The sequence below is a fragment of the Manacus vitellinus genome, unplaced genomic scaffold, assembly GCF_001715985.3.
Source record: "Manacus vitellinus isolate BGI_N305 unplaced genomic scaffold, ASM171598v3 scaffold_13_pilon, whole genome shotgun sequence".
NCBI lineage: Eukaryota > Metazoa > Chordata > Aves > Passeriformes > Pipridae > Manacus > Manacus vitellinus.
The window spans coordinates 12,096,587-12,113,543 of record NW_021938999.1 but is presented as its reverse complement, the minus strand read 5'-3'; the positions used below and the strand labels follow the sequence as shown (position 1 = coordinate 12,113,543).

The 16,957-nt window shown below is 39.8% G+C and overlaps 2 protein-coding genes across 2 annotated transcripts in view; one reads left to right on the top strand and one right to left on the bottom strand.

The window, feature by feature from the left end:
* Nucleotides 1-125: 125 nt before the first annotated feature.
* On the top strand, nt 126-3,487 carry TMEM60 (transmembrane protein 60). Its single transcript, XM_008928881.3, has one exon. It carries the CDS (start codon nt 2,869-2,871, stop codon nt 3,271-3,273), a length of 405 nt encoding a protein of 134 aa, XP_008927129.1. The 5' UTR covers nt 126-2,868; the 3' UTR covers nt 3,274-3,487.
* An 8,217-nt stretch (nt 3,488-11,704) lies between these two features.
* RSBN1L (round spermatid basic protein 1 like) overlaps nt 11,705-16,957 on the bottom strand; it is a 48,973-nt gene continuing 43,720 nt past the window's right edge. Inside the window, 2 exon segments of the mRNA XM_029958079.1 lie at nt 11,705-12,813; nt 12,902-13,010. Coding sequence (XP_029813939.1) covers nt 12,157-12,813; nt 12,902-13,010 — 766 coding nt within the window. The 3' untranslated portion in view covers nt 11,705-12,156.

The following is a 16,957-nucleotide window of genomic DNA, read 5'->3' as shown; positions in this document are numbered from 1 at the left end:
CGCGGGGAGCTTCCATCTCAGGGAGCCTCCGGCATGGCCGGGTGAGCGGGGCCTGGCGGGACAAGGCCGCTCGGCCGAGGGAGGGGCCGAGGTTGTGAATAGCAAAGCTGTGCTTAAATGGGATTTTAAACCGGGCCTACCGCGGTATTCTTTCTAGGTGTTAAATTACTCGTACCTACCGAATAGGTTCAAAATGATATCTAATCGAATTGGAGTTCTGTTTAACTTGGTTTCAGCATAATGTAAATTTCAGGACTTTTTTAGGCGATGTTCAAGGTTTAAATCTAAAGGTACAGATCTGTGTTATCGTTACCACTGCACTGAATGTCATGTGTAAGTTTCCCTCCACTTAATTTTTTCCTTCTAAATAGGACAGAATTAGCTCTCATAACATCCTGATTATGCAGATCGTCCCATCAAGGTCAGTGATGCTCCTTGATGTTTCTCATCACTGAGAATTCTCACTTCCTAATTATGTGTAAGGTGTCAAGAGCCTTTCTATTGTCACTCTCTGCCTTTGACATCCCCAGTTCTCACAGAAGAGCCAGGTCAGACCTGTACCACAGCTGCATCTAAATTTTCCAAGTGCTGCCCGTGGTGTTGGGATAGCTGGGCTCCAGCAGAGTCTGCCCATCATATCCTGCACTACGAGATGCTTCATGTAATCAAACCCTCCATCATATTGTCAGCTGCACACCCAGCTGTCAGTCTTCAAAATTTAGTAGTTTTCTTTACTTGGACTTTAAGATCTCTCAAAAGTACACTTGGATTTTCTTGAGTTTTCATCCAAAAAAGCTTCTAAAATTGATGGGCTTTGCAGTCCTGTCTAATCTTGCAGTAACATCTGTTAAGTCAGAGAAAGGCAGCAGAACGTCCCATGCTGAGTTTTCTGCCTCTGCTTTTTTCAGTTGTTACAAAGTGGTCCTGAACACATATTTTCAAGTGAGCAACCTTAAATTGAGTAGCCTCATGTAATACATCTTCAGTAGCTTCCCATTTCCTCCAGAGATAGGTGATAGCACCTTCTCTGAGTATCTGATAACCTGATACCTCTAACAGTGTTGAATTTCGTTTTTCCTTTCAGGCCCAAGTTTCCAGTCTGTTTCTTTGGTTTCTGCTTTCTCCAGTTTGCTATCGAGAGAGCCTCCTTCTTGCAGTGTTTGTAGCATTGATTTCTAGAACTGGTTTTCAAAAAACATTCTCATGGGTGTTGAAACTTCATTACAGATCACGACTCTTCACTTCAGCCACAGACTTGTACTTGAGAATACTGGAAGTGTTTTCAAAATACTGGAAAAGCTTCAGGCAGGACATAGTAATTGTTCTGTAATCCTCTGCACCTGCCAGCTAGTTTGGGTTTGTTTCTGTGACGAGCAGAACAAGGCTATCTAAACTTCCTCTGATTTTTTTGTCCCCTTAGCAATTGACTCTTCAGTGCCACTGCTGAGCTTCACCTCTTCCCTAAGGAAGGGGAGGGTGGAGGTCTTGGTTCCACCCTGCCAGTAACTGGCTTTCATGAGACCCTTTAGTGTTCTGAGCAGAACTGAGACTGTGAAAAGCAAATTAAAAATCCTATTTTAGACCCTTTTATTTTTGGCTAGTTCAGCTGAAGGAACTGGCCTGCCTTGGGTCACACAAGTGTCAGCCCCAACACAAAATGGGGATGCACTCACAGCAACTCCAATTTTAGGCAAAATTGGATCTTTTCCTTAAAAGAAATCCTACTGCTATCCTTTAAATCAAATCCATTCAAACTTCAGCCCAAGACTGAACAAAATAGTAGATCTGTTGAATCGTGTTTCAGAAAACACAGATGTAAATTGTAGGATAATTTTATTGGTGTACAACATGGTTATCCCCTCGCTCCCAGGTGGCAAGTCACCTCCTCACCAGCTGAAACAGCAACTTTTACTTCCCTCCTACCGGTTCCAAAGCTTATGTGAGCACAGAATTTGTTCAGCTTCCTAAACTGGCAAAAAACTAACCCAGTTAAAAAGGTGGTAGTAGATTTCTGCTTGTTGGGTGAGTTTAACAGGCTTATCAGGTGATGTTGTGAGGGTTGGTAATAACAGAGAGGAAGGTGCAGCAGCTTGTGGGCAGGGGCACTGAGGGGACAGAGGGGAAGCAGCTCTTGTCCTTCCCTCAGCATCTGGTGCTGAGGATTAGATGCTTCCAAACACAACATCTCACTTTTGGTATTTCAAATATTTTTGTAATCGGGAACAAATCAAAGCTCATTTTCTTCTTTCAGGTGAAAGGATGTCAGTGTTGTAAAGGGAATTATTAAATTTCTTAACTCTAATTTTTAAAATAATTAAGAAACCTATTTCAGCACCATTTCACTGGTATATATTAGTTATTCATCTTTGTAGCATGAAATCTAGATCTCTCAGAGGGGTTGTTACTTCTGCTCCTTAGTTGGTTTAACATTTTACTGTGGTTATTTTCTTATGTTTGTTTTCAAGCGTTAGCTGTGAGTGCCTCAGTACTGGTGGAAGATGGATCTAAGCATATTCTTAGCATTCAAAAATCCCTAAATGAGTCTGACAGCTAGTTTAGGATTAAGGCACAGTTTGTTTCACAGACCAAATTTAGATTAAGGCAGTTACATGTCTGACTTAAGGCTCTTAAAGGGAAGGGGGGACTGGAGCAAACAGTGTTTAGCTGAGCATGGTAGTTACAAAAGAAGTGCCAGGAAACAGTGTGTGGGTGAGGTTGGAAGGCAGGGAAAGCAAGAACCATAAATTCCTCTCCTTTGAGGAATATGCCTAATGGTGATGTAGTGCCATCTTTTGATGCCTTCCCTCCTCCCTTTTGTTTTGTCAGGTTGTTGCTGACAGTGAAGGCCTTCCTCTCACAGCTGTTTAAATGAGAATGTCCCTGGCGCAAAGAGTACTGCTGACATGGCTTTTCACGTTACTCTTCCTCATCATGCTGGTGCTGAAGTTGGATGAGAAAGCACCATGGAACTGGTTCCTCATTTTCATTCCAGTGTGGATATTCGATACAATTCTCCTAGTTATGTTAATTGTAAAAATGGCTGGACGGTGCAAGTCTGGCTTTGACCCTCGGAACGGCTCCCAGAACATGAAGAAGAAAGCCTGGTACCTCATTGCAATGCTCCTGAAATTGGCCTTCTGCCTCGCCCTCTGCGCGAAGCTGCAGCGATTCACCACCATGAAACTGGCCTACGTGTTCATCCCACTGTGGGCCCTGCTCATTGGCGGGATGGTGGAACTGGGATACAATATCTTCTATGTACGAAGAGACTGAGCTCTGCCAGGTGGTTTTCAGCCCAATGATTGGCACCAAATTACCAGAATATTACCATTTTGCCATGAATTTGATCTAGAAAGCCAAATAAGAAATGAGTCAAGCTGGAGACTTTATCTAAAGCAGGCTGAAGACTGGAAGTAGACTCGTTCCATTTTTTTATTTTAAAACTATCACATATGCTCTTGTAAATAAAAGTATTTGTTCAACATAAGCTGTTCTAGTATGATTACTATTATTTGTTACATGGAATAAGATACATGCAGGTAGAAGATCTTCTCAAAGGAACCACAAATGTTGTACCCAGGGTATTCAGCACATTGAGTAATCCTTGGAAAGAGGACTAACATTTTCTGCTACTTATGCTATAAGTCAAGAAATAACCAGGTAACAGTAATTTCCATAAGGAGCGTAATTTGGTTTAACAATCAGTAACAGTTGATCGCTGCCAAATAAGAGCAAAAAAGCAATAAAGTGACTCAGTTTGGTTTTACTTTTGACAGTGAGACTCCACTGCCAGTCTAAAAATAAGCACTATTTCCTAAGCTACGGAACCGGCCAATAACCAGTATGTTAACCCTAGGGAAAAGGGTTAGTAGCTGAACTGTGCAAGCAGTCCTAAGATCCAGAAAAGAGGGAGACAATGGTGATTCCTTTCCAAGTGAGAAATCCCCAGTGCTGCAAGAGACTGGAGCCACAGGGTGAGTTCAGCGCTGCATTTGTACCTGCCCAAAGTGGTACTTGAACAAGACAGTTTTCAATGCCTGAGGATAGGAAATCTTTGGGGGTGAACCCTTGGCTTTATGGAGCAATGGCAAACTCAGATGTGTAAATGAACTGTTCAGGGTAACAAATGAACAAAGGGGAAGGACTGGAACTATGAGCATATTTTGTGGACTAAAGTGCTCTTCCAGGCGCTACAGTAACACCAAATTCAAATGTAGCAGTTGTCTAGGACATCATTAACATGCACACTGAAGGTACTGATCCATTTACAGTTCCTAGAGACAAAAGAATGTCAAGTGAATGAAAAGAGCCCAGGAAAAACAGTCTAGGGTAACAGGACATGACGAGATCAAAGTGTCTCACTGATAAAAGTTTAATTATGGACACTCAATGTACTTCTCTGTGGAAAAAAATCCTTCCTGAAGTGTTTGGATTTACTCTTGCTGTTTAATCACACAGACATGGGTAAAAATACAGGGGAACCATACTGGCAGATAAAGCTCTTTCAGCAGTGTCCAAGAAAACAACATGTTCCACTCTAAGGCAATGGATCTCAATTCAAAACATCAAGTAACAAGTGATCTTTAGAAAGAATTTAAGTCGTCTTTGCTTCAGCATGGTTGACCTTGCCGAAGGGGAAACAAAGAAGAGACAAATACAAAAGAAATCTAAACCACAGCCATTGTCAAAAAAGTGCAAAATATTTATAACCCCTTTATTGTACGCAAATTAAAAAATAACACAAACCCATGGACCCAGCCCTGGGTGATGAGCACCAGGCAACACACACACTTACCTCGGGTATGGTATGGGACCAAGCATAAAACTGAGTGCTCACAGTCCTTCCCCATCTGATGATTCTCACAGAATAAAAATCCAAAAAGCCCTGTTAACAGGATGTCAAACACCCCCACACTGCTCGGAAGCACAGAGCAGCTTTCCTCAGCCGAGCTGGGGATGGGAACTGATTGTTATAACTTAAATGATGGAAGAATAAGAACTGGCCTCATTAGAACTTGGTGTATTATTAGCAAGATGGGCCATGAATGACTCTGCCCCCTTAATAAACCCCTTCTCTTCCTCAGATGTAACAATTATCTGAAAGTTTGGCATCTCTAATTAACTAGAATCACACACAGTTATTACAAATCTCCTTTTAATTCTTGCCTCTAATTCAATAGGAAAAGATCAACAAGTTCAGTTTTGGTTGTGGGTTTGCCTTTTTTTTTTTTTTTAAGGTTTACAAACCTTGAAATAAGTGAGAGATTTTGAAAGCTGAAGCAGATGTTTCTTGCTGGTGTCATGGAGAAGTCACACAGAGCCAGCTGGAAGTGCTCAGCTCTCCAGGTTCCTTGTCCTTACAGGTATACTTGGACAAGAGGAATACCCCTTTTGACTTTTTTTTACCACATGTAACTGACCTGAACTGTGCCACTTTTTGTACATAGTGTTGCTTCTCTGTGACATCAGAACTTCATTCAAAAGGATTTATGATACAAAGTATACTGCAGCCCACAGTGACCTTTCCAGAAGCTGCTGTGGGAACTAATTACACCTGTTTATTACACTGTTCTCAAAGGCACTGGTCACAGCTTGGGAGTGGAACCAGTGCTGCTCACACATTTTCTTAAATTTACCAAACTGATCTTCAATTACATTAACAGGACAAAACAAGTGAAAGGCAGATTTGCTGGAGTTTGCAGGGAACAGGAGAGGCTGATGCCGAGATGGCTCACACTGCTTTGTGAGGAAGGAGCACAAGGACGTTGTCTCAGCTCCCTGTGGCAGCTGATGGGGGGCACAGAACTTGGCCTTCAGCAGCTTTGTTTTAAACCGGAATTCAAAAGCTTGCTGAAATGAAATGGAAGTATTTATCTGTACTGATAATATGTATTGTATATGAAGAGGTATATTCCACATAATTTATTTCTCTTCCAATCACTTATAGAAGTTTGAACACATCAGCATCCATTGCAGGAGAGTATCTATTCTTATCTGATTAAATACTCAATGCACGTGTGTGAAAGGCCATGAAACTATTATTTTCAATTACCAATTCAGACTGCTTTTCTTGATTTGTCACCATTTAGGACAGTATCCAGTTTTCTGTTCATTTTATACTGGCAAAATGCAGTTATGTGACATAAACATCCCCTTGTATAACGAAGTTTAACCTGAATGCTCTAAGGACGTGTGTACACACACACAAAATGCTCTGCTAGGCATGAAGGACAATATCAGAGTAAGTGGGCACAGGACTGAGGGACATAACCAATTTAAAATATGTGTTATCAGTATTATTTTCTGACATGTCTGTGTCTAGCACAGAAGCAAAATCTTTGTGTAACCTCATGGAAATTTTCACATTTGCCCAGTTTAAAAGTTGGGTGACACAAAGTGAAACTGAAAGTTAAAATTATGAGACTCCCAGAAACTCAGAATTTTAATGTCAGGTGTTTCCTGTCTTAACATCAATATTATTTTGGGAACAAATAACATGGCTTTTCAGTAATAAAGCTCCTGAACAACTGCATCCTCAGAAATAAGTTGTTTGAATTTACTAGCACAGAAAACATAGTACTATCCTGTAACACATCACTTTTAAATAAGATTGAAGCAAAAATAACTATGCTGAGTTGGGAAAAGAGTGTTTGTACCTTCTCACTATACCTTTATTGTTTTAGAGTTTGGATGGAGTTCATCTCCTATATGAGCCTTTTAGACCTGAACAGACCTTGCTGCTGAAAAACATCAGGCTTTGAGAACTAAGGCAATTTAAGGAATCTCTGCTGCAGCTGGATCACTACAACTGTTCAATATAAATTCTACATTTTCTCCTTGTATTTGTACTGAAGTTGGATAAAGACTACGAAAATCTGCAACTCAGTAATGCCATTCCCTTCAACCTGCCTTTCCTAACAAAACCAACATCCCAAGCAGGCAAATATAAGAAAGGTCTCCATACAGTGTAGAACAACAGCTTAAGAGTAAGAAACAGAGAAGAAAGGAAAATGTGAGCTTAATTCATCTGGGTTAGTTTTATCTCAGTGTTCCTTCTGAATTTCATAAAGAAACCACTGCTAAAAGATGTTCTTTAGTCTCAACTGTTTTTTTTTTCCCAACCGCACAAGTCAAAAGGGCGACTAGCTGAGTGTTGTCATTGTGTGCTTAGGATAAAGCTTTAGCAGTTTTGACTTATGTTACATTAGTCTCCCACACACAGATCTAATTCTCAAGATTTTCATCTTGACACACACAGGGAATAACCTTCTCAGCTCCATTTTGTCTCAACCAGATAAAAAGACTTTCATAAAAAGCACAGGCCTGAGCTCAACACGACACCATCATTCTGGTGGGCAGCAAATTAAATGGTAAAAGAAAACACGGTATCAAAATAGCTACTGAAAAACCAAACTTGATAAAAATAGAAGTTTAAACTGCTGTTTTAATCAATGTTTGTATCAGATAACTGTACATCAAATATTAAAGGACTATTTAGGACTAACGCCCCCATCAGTAGGCTCATCTATCAGCATGACCAGAACAAGAGAAGATCAGTGTTTAGCTGGCACTCAAGTACAGCACGGCTCTAAAGCAGAGATAATATCAGCATCAAAGCACAGAGAAAAACAGTGGTTAGAATATAATACACTAAATTTGCAAAGTCAGTATCCCTGATGATTCTAACAGAAACAGCAGCCTAGATATTGTGAAGTTAATCACTGCTTCTGAACAGAACACAAAATAATTTGCATTTCTAAGAAAAATGAAATGAGTGACTGATGGGAATCAATTCCCCAAATTTTCCCACATATGCTGCAAATTCAGTGGGATCTGCACAAAATATCAGTATCTTCTTTTATACAGTTTTAAAGTGCATTTCATCTGTTTAAGAAAGTAATAAAGTATCAGCTGAACACAGTGACTCATAATCAAAGAAAACATTCTCGACAGTCATTCACAGCAAAGCAGAGAGCAGTGAAAATTTGTCCTTTCCATTTCCAGCTTGGATACATCCAGGGCAAGGTACAGGCGCTGGGCTGACTAAAGACAAGACTCTCTACATACCTGCCCACTAGAAGGAAATAAGTAAAATGACACTTGAGAAGCTTGAACTTTAGAACAAGAGAGTTGAGAGTTCTTTGAGCTCTTGATCAAAATGAGTACAGTTTTCAGCCTAGCAGGGTCACGTGGCAGTCTACTCTCACAACAGTTTATTTTGCCCATGAGCAAGGAAAAAAATCATGGATTTATTTCAGTCAATTCAGCATCCTCATTCATATGCAGATCTCAGAAAGCAGTAGTTTTTGATCTATGAATACCAGTCCTGTGTTTCTTGGAAGACTTATTCATTTTTCCAAATTTGTAATGTTTCAAATCTGTTTCACAGCATTCTACTACTTCAAATTTCCGTTTCCTACATAATTTGCAATTCCAACTTATTTACTGTGCACATGTATATCTGCTTAAAAATCAACTTTATTTATCACCAAGGAATTCTTTCACAGATGAGTAATTAAATCATCACCCTCTGAAATAATACTTTATTTCTAATACTAGATAGAATTAATGTTTCAGTTAAAGTAGTATTGAAATATTCACTATAGTAACAAAGAAGGGAAAATCTGCATGCCAGCAGTACCTGTAATGAGAATGTTCTTTCAGAGTCAATTTGCAGGCATTTGGAGGGCTGGGGGTGACACAACACTGAGTAACACTTGAATGTAACACACGAAGTCAGTTGCCAGTGAAATGTAAAAGATTCAGTAATACAAAGAAAAAAAAGAAGTGGCAGCTACCCCCTTGAAAGCTCTTGGCAGCAACCATAACAATGCAGTTCTTTGCTACCCAAAAATATGTACGAGGATCTAGGAAAACATCTAAATTTCTGCACATCATGTCATTAACTGGGATGCCACTGCAAGTGCACGGACATGTCAACAGTGCCACAGTCAGGCCACAGGCCTTGGGCAGATCTCTCCAATCTGCACAAGAACAAGGGCCAAGAGAGACAACTAAAACACTGGAGATTTCAGCCAAAATAACAAAGATTTATGCATCGCCAAAATCCAGAAAAGGGGCAAAATCAACAAGTAAGGACTAATTTCAGTACACCAGAAGGCATGAAAGATTTATTGCTGAAGCAAAAGTCTGAAGATGAAGTTATATGCAACAGGAATAAAGGTTATAGCACAGGACCACTTGAAGTCAAAGCAAGACCTTTGTCAGACTAATGAATTTGGGAGGTGAAGTTTTCAGGACTACTCTCACCTCAAAGAACAAACCCATCAAAATGGACACACCACAGGGAGAGGACAATACTTCTGTTTTTATTTTGAAAGCTGACACCTGTGAATGCAAAGGGAGGTCTGGTAGGCATTGGTAATCCCAGTATGGTTTATATGCTGTCTGCAAGGAATTCTGACAGAAGTGAGAATCTAGGCTGTCTCAAAAAACCGAAAGAAAGCATAAAAATCATGAAAAAACTGCCACTTTTCTGAATCTCTTAAAATTCTGAAAGTGATAAAAAAATTGGTTGAAGATTGACAGTTTAAAAGTAAAATCTCAGAACCAAGAGGTACCTGAACATAAGTCTGAGGCCACGTCAGCCAAGACCACTAAGCAGGTCTTCAAAAGGAAAGTGTAAAGTCATATTTGCTAAACCATTTTCACAGATTTATTATTTCAGTCTGGACAGGGTCTATGCTGCAGAAAGTTATCAGCTGTCCCAGAGGGTGTACACGCTTCACTAAAATCTGACAGGTTACAAAACATTACTTGAACCAGCAGGAATGGCCAGCACATGCATCACCAGCACACTGGTAACATTTCTATTTTAAGTCAACTGAATAGTTTGGGGGGGTTGTTTTGTCTGTATTTTAATTTAAAAAGCAGTATCTGGCAAGGCTGGTTTTGCTAAAGCTGGAGTCTTTGGCTAATCCCCCTGGAGAGCTTCACACTTGGTGCAAACTACAACCTGCAGCTCTGCTCTGTCACTGTTCTCCCACGGCCAGCACAGAGAACAGGAATGGAAGGCTACGTAATTGTGTACAGATGTTCATACAGCCAAAGAGATTATGGGTGGAAGGTTCCAGATAATCCAGCAAACACAAAGGGAGCTGAGACCACATTCCTACTATCAGGAAGGCTCAGATTCTTACGTGAACCAATTAATTTTTTTCAAATCAGAGTCTGCCAGAGTAATGATTTACCATGTCACACATGAATTTGCTCATGGCGTGAGGGGAAAGCAAGATCCCTGAGGCTGCAAAACTGGTAGTAATCTCTTAGCCAGCATCAAAGAACACAGCAGTAAGACTTGAGGACGTTTTAGCCACATCCAAGAGACTCACGTTTCTATTGCTTCTCTAATATGTAATTATGGCTATGTAGGGGTAATGTTTAGCAATTCAAATATTGATTTAATTAGTAATTCCTTGACAGACCTATTTTAGATTAAACAAATCAGGGCACTCATCTATTAAATAGCTGATTTTAGTGCCAGGTGTGAGTACATTTTAAATTTTAACAATCCATAAGCAAAAAACATTTGCAACAGAAGGATCTCAGGTAGTTGAATTAGACATCACCTGAAAATCATGTTGTTCTATTGCTACAAATCAAGCCAAGTGATCACCAAGTGCACTGAAAGTTATAAACTGGGTACATAAGGAGGTACAACTTCCAGAAAGTTCTACAGAAAAATCCAAACAAAAATCAGATACAGAGGGCTTTGAAAATAACAGGCCTTGGATCTTAAGTTTTACATACTTAGCTGAAGGACATGCTCAGGGTAGTTTACTGCTATGTGTAGCTATCTGAAAAAGACACATCATTCAGCTGTGTTTGAACTACACAGGAATACATTACACAGAGAATAAATAAGTTAAGTGACAGAGTTTTGCCATTACCACATCAGATGCTAGCTAGCCTCAAAACCCTCTTCCCTCAGAACACAGCTTAAGAGAATCCAAGTGTTCCATAGGTGGGGCAGGAGAACAGTTAACTTGGACACCACTGTTATTTTCTTACTGGAACACCTCCTGCTTCCAAACTGTGACTCATGAGGAACCTTCCTACTATACACATTGGCAAGTATCCTTATTGCCTGGCACTATCAGCACAGGGAGCAATTCAAATCCAGATATGTCTCTGTGAATCACAGGTCACTGCTAAAGTTGAGGCCTTTGTAGTTTGATAAGTAACCCTTTAAATATTATGTGTTTTAACTTTAGTCAGATTACTGATTTGAGGGGATGGTTGCTTTTTTGGTTTGTTTTGCCAGGGTTTTTTTCCATGTGAAATGGAACTGTCTTAACTGTGCCTTGAGCATGATGAAGGGGCAGGCACAGAAGGGAGATGGCTGCCTTGCACCAGCTCCTTTGGAGAGATGCAGGTGGGTACTGGCAGCGGTGCCCCCACAACAAGGAGGGCAGTTTGTCTCTGTTCCAATTCATATCTGACAGCAGGAGTTTGGGGAGTGCCTTGAACGAGCACCTGTAAGGAGTCCTGTGAAGGGATGACTGATTCTGCATTCTGACTAATCTGCATTTACAAAGATGCCTCAGCTCTACCTCAGTTTGCTACAGCTCCTCACCCACAAGGTGTAAGGGCATCCTATGCAGTAGTGCAGGTAGAAACACAACCACTTAAGAGAGGCAGTTTAACTGAATTATTTTTTGCAGACCCAAAAATAAAACCAATCTGTTATTATGAACCTTTATTAAGCGGCTCACATTTCAGTATAAATCACACTAAAAAGATTTTTAAAAAAGATATTTACACTACAGTGCTGACACATTTAAAATGAAAAAATTGGTATAAATAAGCTCTATGGAAAAGCCTGGAATTGTCAAAAAGAATTCTGGCTCATCTTACAAAAAATATATATGTTAAATGTCAGCTCTACTCTAAAACCTACAACTCAAAATTATTTAAAGACTTCTTTATGTTAAACCTGCAGTGTTTACAGTGCATCTGGCCCTAAGTGCTTTGATACTTCACAGTTATGGACAGGCACTGAGGAATGTTACAAAGCTACATAACTATTTTCTGTAACAGATGCGAAGGCAAGTCACAAGCTTGCCTCACAATTTATGATCTTTACATTATTACATCATTAAGTTGAAAAAGGAATTTAAAACCATATATACAAATTTAGCACAAAAAATCATCCTCTCTTTGTCCATGCAGTTTTGGATATGATGAACTATGTTGTCTTGTATCATCTGGATGTACGTGACCTCCAGAGCACAACTTGCCTTGCAAGTCCTTGTTGCCAGGTTCAAATTTAGAATCCATTTCCAACTTTAATGATGTCAACTCAACGTGATCCAGCCTAGACTGAACATTCTGTCCCCCGACGTCATTAGGGGCCACTGTCTTTTCAGCAAGATCGACATTCATGGGCTCTTCTTTTATCTGGTGAGATGCGAGAGGTTCGTGTTTTATCGGCATAAATTCCTGCTGCAGGTACTTGGTCTGCAGAGCATCTGAGAGTTTGGTGTCTTCGGAGGTATCTTTGCCCATGGTACAAACTCTCTTGTCACTCTGAAGTCCAGCAACCGAAGACTTGGGGTCTGCAGAGGTCTCTGCTTCAACAGTACTCATGTTTTGAGAGAGTTCTTCCTCTGAATGGTAGAGCTTGAGCCGGATGTGCCAAGCCAAACTGCACACGGCTGAGACTGTTTTGAACTGGTGAACAACATTCCTTGGGATAAAATAAATGTCATTATCGAATAACTGGATTCTGGCATATCGGATGCCTTCCCTTCGCAGCTGATTAAGTTTTGCATCATCAACCCACTGGACACACTGTAGGGAAAAAGTGTGGGGGGAAAAAAGGTGAAAACTCTGACTTAGTACTCAGAGGACACTGATCATCAGTTCTTAGCATGCTTACCTGTGAGAGTGGAGGCTCATGCAAATCTAACTGCATTCGCTGAACTACCTCCAAGAAGTCCTCAGCATGAAAACAAATTACATCTTTGGTTATACGAGGCTGCTCAGACCTACAGAAGAGCAAGAAGTGCACAGTCAGGAGCTGAAACGAACATGCCACATAGGATAACAAAAAATCTGCAAGCAAGGATAAAGCAAATTATTTAAATTAAAAAAAAAAAAAATTTTAGCATAACCTAGATTTTTAAGAAAAAAAGGTTGACCAAAATGGTTAATTCTAAAACACTCTATCATTGAACTGGTTAAACGAATTAACCAGAATTTCTTTATAAGTGGCAGTAAAAGCAGCCATAAAAGGTCAACAAAACACACAATTTTTCATTTCTATTTTTAACTGATGTCTTGTCTGCCCTGATGCCAACACACAGATGCCCCAGATACGCTGGGCTTACTCTGTCAACACTCCAACATGATACTCTCATCAGGTACCTCAGAGCACACAGCAGTCTGACTGTGGGCACTATGGCAACCACAGCTCAGTACCTCAGCCTCAAACACCTTGCTCAGAGTTCGGACTAAGAGCTGATTCTACATTAAGCTGCCACAATGCCAGTAATCAGCCAATACTGGCATCCTTCACAAAACAACCCTTAAAAATACATCCCTATTTGTGCTCACTAGAGAGCTACAGGAATCAGGCTTTGTCTTCGTATTCAAACTGCTAGGAGAAATCGTCTCTTGTCCCAAAATGTCTCTCCCAAAGAAATGCACACTATATAATTCTTCTGGAGACACTTTCTAGAATTAGCCAACAAAAGGCAAAAGCAGCTACAATCTTTATCCCTTTCTGATCTAAAGGCCAAACTCTGTTCCTCACTGGAAACACATAAAACTAATCTCTGTGTGTTTGTGAGGAGTGTTTGATTTTTAAAAGGATTTTTTTTTTGAAATGTGGTGATAGGAAGATTTCATTTATATAGGATAAAGCTCACACTGGAGTGGTTTTGCAAGTGCAATTTCTCAGCCAGAAAGAACCTGGTTGATGATTTCCTTCCTTCCTCCTCCGCAGAGTCCTCCTGGGGCTCACAGGAGTGCAGCACCTCAGCCCACAGCTGGCACAGGTTGCACACAGGGCTGCTGCCCATCAGAACCACGGACTGGAACCACAGATCGGAACCAGGATCTACCACTGTCCTCCTGCCTCCCCCACCCGCGGGGCCAGGACAGCTCCTGACACCCCTGGGTACATCCCTCGCCCCACTCCTGCCCCTCCACAAAGGGGACACAAATCAGACTTACAGGGGCCCAGGGGAGGAGCTGATGGAGCAAAACTGCTTGATACATTTCAGAGTCTATTTAATGGATGTGCAAATGCACTTTTTTTAAAAACAAGATGATAATTTATTTTTATATAAATATATGTGTCACGTTATTACCGTTCCAGGAATCAGGCAGTGATGTACAGTTCACTTGGGTTTTTTAAACTTCAGAGACGTGTTTATTTTATTTAGGTCATGACCTCAATAAAGCAAAAAATAACCAGTCTGAGGCTATTTTCAGGAGAAAAAAAAAATCCCCTAGTATGCTAGGGAGACTGTTCAGACCACATTATTTTACTTCCAGTTTTACAAAGATTAAAACAGTTCTCTATATTTTGATCTATATACCCCTGAAGAGGATTAAAGCACTGAAAGCAAAAAGCTTCAGAAATGTTTCTAATCAGTGGCATTAAAAATATTAGTTACATTAATCTACCTTTTATAATGTTTGTTTGTAAAAAATATTAATTTGCATTTGAAGTTACCACTATTTGTAAATGAAGTTAAGAATTAAAATAGATTGAAAGAATATTTCACGTCCTAGGAGAACTTAAATTCAAAACAATGTGTTTTCCCAGCACATTCTGGTTTATGTATTATCATTCCTATTCTCAGTCCCTATATATGTCTCCAGCAGGATGCATCACCAACTGCTGCAATTCTGTATCACAAAGCACAACATTCCTTTTGCAAACAACTGAGAAAAAAACACTGTCAGATAATTTTAAATTCTGCATTTGTAGATTTTATCGTTAGCACAACTTTAAGATATTTTGTAGAACCTTAAATTTAGAGCGTACCCCCAAGCAAAACAGTACCACAGTAGTTCAGTTAACATCCAAAAAGGCATTAAATCAAAACAGAACTGTAAGATGGCTTCAGAAAAACCCATTTAAGCCCCTATTAGAGTATTAGTTAAAACAATATCGTAATCCAGTAATTTTACAAAGTATCTCAAATCAAGAGCCTGTCATATTTGGGAAAAGAAAAATTATTTTTTTCTTATTCAAAATACTATGTTTAATTTCCAGTCATGTCCTCTAACCCTAAAACCTGCTTTTTGCCTTTCAACAGTTCTGTTCCTGCCTGTTCTGAACAAACCAATTATCCCACCTAACACCAACATTTGTGCCTATCAACTACTAAATAAATTCTATTCTTTAAATCTACAGCAACTTCTTGATTATAAAGCTTTTTTGGCACACTCAATCCATTTTCATACTAACTAAATACGAACAGTCGACTCAGTTCAGCCAGTCCAGGAATTGCTTTATTTTCTCCTCACAGAAAACATGAATTTTAGATATGTTATCATTAGAACATGTGCATTTTTACTGCCATAGTGCCTTAATCACCCCAGAATATCTCCAGCTTTTCAGGTTCAATGAACTATTCAAACAGATTTTAAAAAAAGCAAGCAACCAAAAAAACAAACAGGCCAGATTTCTTAAAACTTTCATTCATGTTGCTTCCTTTAAAATAAATCTACTCACAGATTGCAAATTATGGTAAAACTAATATCTGAAATTATTTTAATGTGTTACATTAATCAATGACGCTTCATTATCATAAGCCCTGATTAGGTCTCATCATGTAAGTACACTGAAGTGGCTTTTCAAAATTATAGAAAAGTGGAAAGGGAAAGGAGAAATTATCATTTAGGCCAAATCAAGCTTGAAATACATAATTTTTATTGTGTTGCTTGTGCTGTATATTTTCCTCCTCTCCAGACATCAGTCCCAAATTTTTTATTCTGCATTAAAAGATGTCTTTTCAGTCCTTATGCTGAAATCAAATACTGATATTTCTTTTATGTTCCCCAAACTGAAGTACTTTCAACTATGTTATGAAGCTACAGGATGAGAATGGGAAGAATTACTATCAATTTAAATTCTTATTAATCTCCACAGAGAAGTATAGGGAACAGAATAAATGTCTCTATGTAACCTTTGTTGATCTCACCAAGGCTTTTGATACTGTTGAGCAGAAAAGGTCTATGGCAGATTTTGGAATGTTTAGGATGTCCCCCGAAGTTCCTTAAAATGATCATCTCACTTCATGAGGATCAGCGTGGCCAAGTCAGATATGGTGATGCACTTTCTGAGCCCTTCTAATTACCAGTGGTGTGAAACAAGGCTGTGTTCTTGCACCAACCCTATTCACAATCTTTTTCAGCAGGATGCTCCAAAGGGCCACAGCAGACTTCGATGATCAGGATGGTATCTACATTTGATACCGTACTGATGGAAGTCTATTCAACCTAAGGCAACTGAAGGCCCACACCAAGACCTTAAACCATCTTGTCCAGGAGCTGCTTTATGCTGATGACGCCGCCCTTGTTTCCCACACAGAAACAGCTCTGCAGCATTTAACATCCTGCTTTGCAGATGCTGCTGAGCTCTTTGGGCTGGAAGTCAGCTTAAAGAAGACAGAGGTTCTCCATCAACCTGCACCTCAGGAAGTCTTCCATCATCCTCATATCACCATTGGCCAATCAGAGCTCAAATCAGTCCAGCAGTTTAATTACCTTGGTAGCCTCATCTCCTCAGACAGTAAGATTGACAGAGAGATAGACAACAGGTTAGCAAAGGCATACAGTGCTTTTGGAAAACTCCAGAAAAGAATATGGCATAATAAAAGAGTATAGCCTAATAAACACTTGAGGAAAAGTACAAAGATAAGTGTTTACAGAGCCATAGTGTTGTCTACTCTCTTGTATGGTTCCGAATCATGGGTCA